The following is a 4189-nucleotide window of genomic DNA, read 5'->3' as shown; positions in this document are numbered from 1 at the left end:
TAAAATAATACAATAGATATAGTCTCTAATGATTATCTTCTAATAGATTGATCTAAACTTCATGGGTCACTAGTTATTTCCTAAAATGTATAATGTGGAATAGCGTCAAAATAGGGCAATTTATAAAAACACACAAACGTATGGACAACCCCAACCCCAAGTAAAAGTCCATAACCAATTTCCAACCACATTTTAATTAATCAGATTTTGTTTTGATGTAAGATCGAGATGAAGATTTGGTAGAGTCAAAATTTATTCAACCTCCATCTTCATCACAAAGTTTCTAATTGCATGTTTAACGTCAAATTCAAGTACATTCATTATACATGCATGTTACATACGGTTCATGATCAACCCCATACATGGTAACTTAACTCTTCCAAATATTTCATTTGATGATCTATATTTAACAGGATCTAATTGTTTTTCTGAATAATTTTATATTATATTGTTATATCAATGATCAAATACATTCTTGCAGAATCATAATATGAATAATCATATTCATAATGATAGCAACGAAAGCTCATCGACAACGAATGTTGCCCCGGTTTTTAGACCCCACACAGGAGGGGATGTCCGATGGGAAGTCATCAATTCGGTGATAGCAAGAGATGGTGAAATTGGGCTTAGCCATTTCAGATTGTTGAAAAGGCTTGGGTATGGAGATATTGGGAGTGTGTATTTAGTCGAGCTCAAAGGGACCAACGCGTACTTCGCCATGAAAGTGATGGACAAAGCTTCTTTAGCAAGTCGGAACAAGCTCCTTCGAGCTCAGACCGAAAGGGAAATTCTTGATCTTCTTGATCACCCGTTTTTGCCTACTCTTTATTCTTATTTTGAAACCGAGAAATTCTATTGCTTGGTTATGGAGTTCTGCAGCGGAGGTAACCTCCACACGCTCCGACAGAAGCAACCCAACAAGCATTTTACTGAGGCAGCAACTAGGTACCTACGAGTATATATATATTGTAAATTAGGGTTAAGCTCATTAAAGTATCTAAACATCCCTTTCTTCCTTCTCTCCCTTCACATTGGCAAAGTTCACTGGTCCCTTCCGCTCTCTTCCTTCTCTCCATCCCTTTAACAAAATGGTTTTTGGGGTCACATCACTTCGCAGCCATTCATGCGGTGCCCATTGTAGATGCTCTTAGAAATGTTTCCTTAAGGGTTTAGGTTATGTCTATTTAAAGAAACTTATGGAGAAATATAAATGCCTTCATATAGAGACATAACCTAAGAGCATCTGCAATGGGTTTCGTGGATTCACAAACACCAGGCGGAGGAGAGATGGTCACATAAGTAGAGAACATGGAGACAGAGATGAAGGTCCGTTGAGCAATGGTGGGGACCTCACTTGTTTCTGTGAGAAGTAGAGGAGAGAGAATGTGCAAGTGAGCATCGCGAGCAATGCTGACTTGGATGCTTTAACCAAGATGGATTTTTTTTTTGTAATTATAGGTGGTTTAGAGAAACCGTTTGTATTTCTAGGTGGTTTGCTAACTATTTTGTAAAAGTGGATAACTCGCAAGGGGGCCTGCGAGTTTTAACAACTATAAAATTGAATTATTGTTGTACTGGCTCTCCCTCCCTCTCTTTATCTTCATATATTACAGCATACACACACAACCGAGAATTGCATACACCCGAGAAGCGAGAAACAAAAAAAAAGTTCATGGTTCAACAATTTATATCCAGACTTGAACGAGGAGGAGCCGGGTTATGCGCTTAACGCTCAGCCTAACACGTCGTGGTTAACGATCTCTCGCTTCTCGGGTGTATGTAATTCTCGGTTATGTGTGATATTATGTGTGTGTATGTTGTAATATATAAAGATAAAGAGAGGAAGGGAGAGCCTACAACAAGAATTCAAATGGGCATAATACGCTGCGTATAGTTCAATACGCGGCGTATAAGGTACGACTTGACAACCTAGGACTGTCATAATCAGTCCTAGGTTGACTGTACCCTATACGCCGTGTATAGCACTATACACGGATTATTATGGGGTGTCTGGGTGTCCCCAGCAGGACCCAAAAAATTAAGTGAGATTTGTATCCAAACATCGCTACCCACCTTTGCAAGATTAAAAGATGTATCAGATTTTCTTTAAAGTCGCTACCCCCCCCCCCCCCCCCCCGCGAGTTTATAGTTTGTTGTTAAAACTCGCAGGCCTCCCTTGCGAGTTATCCACTTTTACAAAAAAATTAGCAAACCACCTAGAAATATAAAGGGTTTCTCTAAACCACCTATAAATAAAAAAATCCACCATGATGCTAAAATCCTAATGTGCTAAACTCTTTATTACAATTTACAACATATTTTATCCACAAAGTAGTATATTCCTTTCTATTATCACTATAACATGATTTAACACCACATCCTTCTCTCTTTGTTTCAGGTTCTTCACATCTCAAGTATTATTGGCACTTGAATACCTACACATGTTAGGGATTGTGTACAGGGATCTAAAGCCAGAAAATGTACTAGTTAGAGATGAAGGTCATATCATGCTCTCGGATTTTGACCTTTCTCTCCGCTGTACGGTCAGCCCAACTCTTGTTAAGTCATCCACAGGACATGGAGCCAACATTGTGGTGAATGGTAGCGGTGGCAGTGGTAGTGGTATGGTGGAGGATGACAATGTAGTTCATACTAGTAGTAATCAGACATCCAACTTTTTCCCAAGAATATTGCCTTCAAAAAAGAATAGGAAAACAAAATCAGATTTTGGATTCCTTGTAGGAGGGCAGCTTCCTGAGTTAATGGCCGAGCCGACTGATGTTCGATCAATGTCGTTTGTGGGTACGCATGAGTACCTAGCCCCGGAAATCATACGTGGTGAGGGCCATGGGAGTGCAGTAGATTGGTGGACATTTGGTGTGTTTTTATACGAGTTATTGCACGGGACAACACCGTTTAAAGGGCAAGGAAACCGAGCTACATTGTTTAACGTAGTTGGGCAACCTTTACGATTTCCTGACAGTCCACAGGTGAGCAATATGGCTCGTGATCTGATGAAGGGTCTGCTAGTGAAGGAGCCACAGAAGCGAATCGCGTATAGAAGAGGCGCTACGGAGATCAAACAGCATCCGTTTTTTGAAGGCGTGAATTGGGCGCTTGTTCGGAGTGCTCGTCCTCCTCATGTACCGGAGCCTGTTGACTTTAGCCAATTTGCAAGCAAAGATACTGCTGCAGGAGGATCACAACCATCTGAAAAGAAAGTGTCTGGAAATAAAAATAACTCTACTGATCCTTGTTATGCTAATTTTGACTATTTTTAGTTCACTAAGCTATAAGATATGATGTACAAATTAAGTACCTATAATACGTTATATTTCTTCTTTTTGTGTTGGTGCTGTTACCCTTAAATAGTTTAATTGTGTGATCAAGTTGGTTATGAAAGTTACAGGTCATTTATGTCCTTAGTATGAAGTATAGTTTATGATGTTTTATGTGATATTTGTGAGTCGGGGGTTCTTGTGTAATTTCTTCTCAAATGTCCATAATAAAACTGTGATCATAAAATACAAGCGGCCAATGTAAAAAACCAGGACCGAAAGATTCGTCCACCGAAAAATAAAGCCGCAGACATTTCTTTGATGAAGAATTCGACTGAATATTAAATTAACATAATTAATATTACTCTTATTTTGTTTTTTCTTTCCTAACTTTTAAAATATATAGTTTTATAAAATTCCGAATGTAACGTTACGATGTGTTTCAATTTAGTGACGAGTTGGCATAAGTTTTACTTAAAACCGAGCTGGATCAAATTCATATTAAACGTTTCGATATAAATTTATCCCAACTTAGATTTTAGTAAAACTTATATTGACACGCATACAAAAATAATCACATTCTAATAGTATATTTGAAATTTTATAAAACTGTATATTTAAAAGTTAAAAAAAGAATAACAAAAATAAGAATAATATTAATCATAAAGATTTAATTTTACTGAAGCACCGTCGTCAGACAATGCAAGGAATGATTTTGACAGTAAACAAAATGGACATTTGAGAAAATTTTGGTCGAAATGATAAAATCTTAATTTTAATTTACTAAACGGACATTTTGAGAATTTTCCCTTCTTAAAATTATTTTGCTAAGTCTCATTATGTAAGGTCATGTTGATATGAGTGTTTCGCCGTACGTTTAAGACATGTTTTAGTTTTTTAAAACTCAT

General features: G+C 37.5%; 1 protein-coding gene across 1 annotated transcript; it reads left to right on the top strand.

Moving 5' to 3' along the window:
• Positions 1–270: 270 nt before the first annotated feature.
• LOC143622083 (serine/threonine-protein kinase AGC1-7-like) lies at positions 271–3284 on the top strand. The gene is made up of 2 exons (XM_077093324.1): positions 271–948; positions 2402–3284. The coding sequence occupies exons 1-2, from the start codon at positions 491–493 to the stop codon at positions 3282–3284; spliced, it is 1341 nt and encodes a 446-aa protein (XP_076949439.1). The 5' UTR covers positions 271–490.
• The last annotated feature ends 905 nt before the right edge of the window (positions 3285–4189 follow it).

This window comes from Bidens hawaiensis, unplaced genomic scaffold (assembly GCF_021521415.1).
Source record: "Bidens hawaiensis isolate Kalapana, Puna unplaced genomic scaffold, B.hawaiensis_p1.1 tig00003022_1, whole genome shotgun sequence".
NCBI classification, from domain to species: domain Eukaryota; kingdom Viridiplantae; phylum Streptophyta; class Magnoliopsida; order Asterales; family Asteraceae; genus Bidens; species Bidens hawaiensis.
The sequence above is the reverse complement of the archived record's forward strand: the minus strand, read 5'-3'. Positions and strand labels throughout refer to the sequence as shown.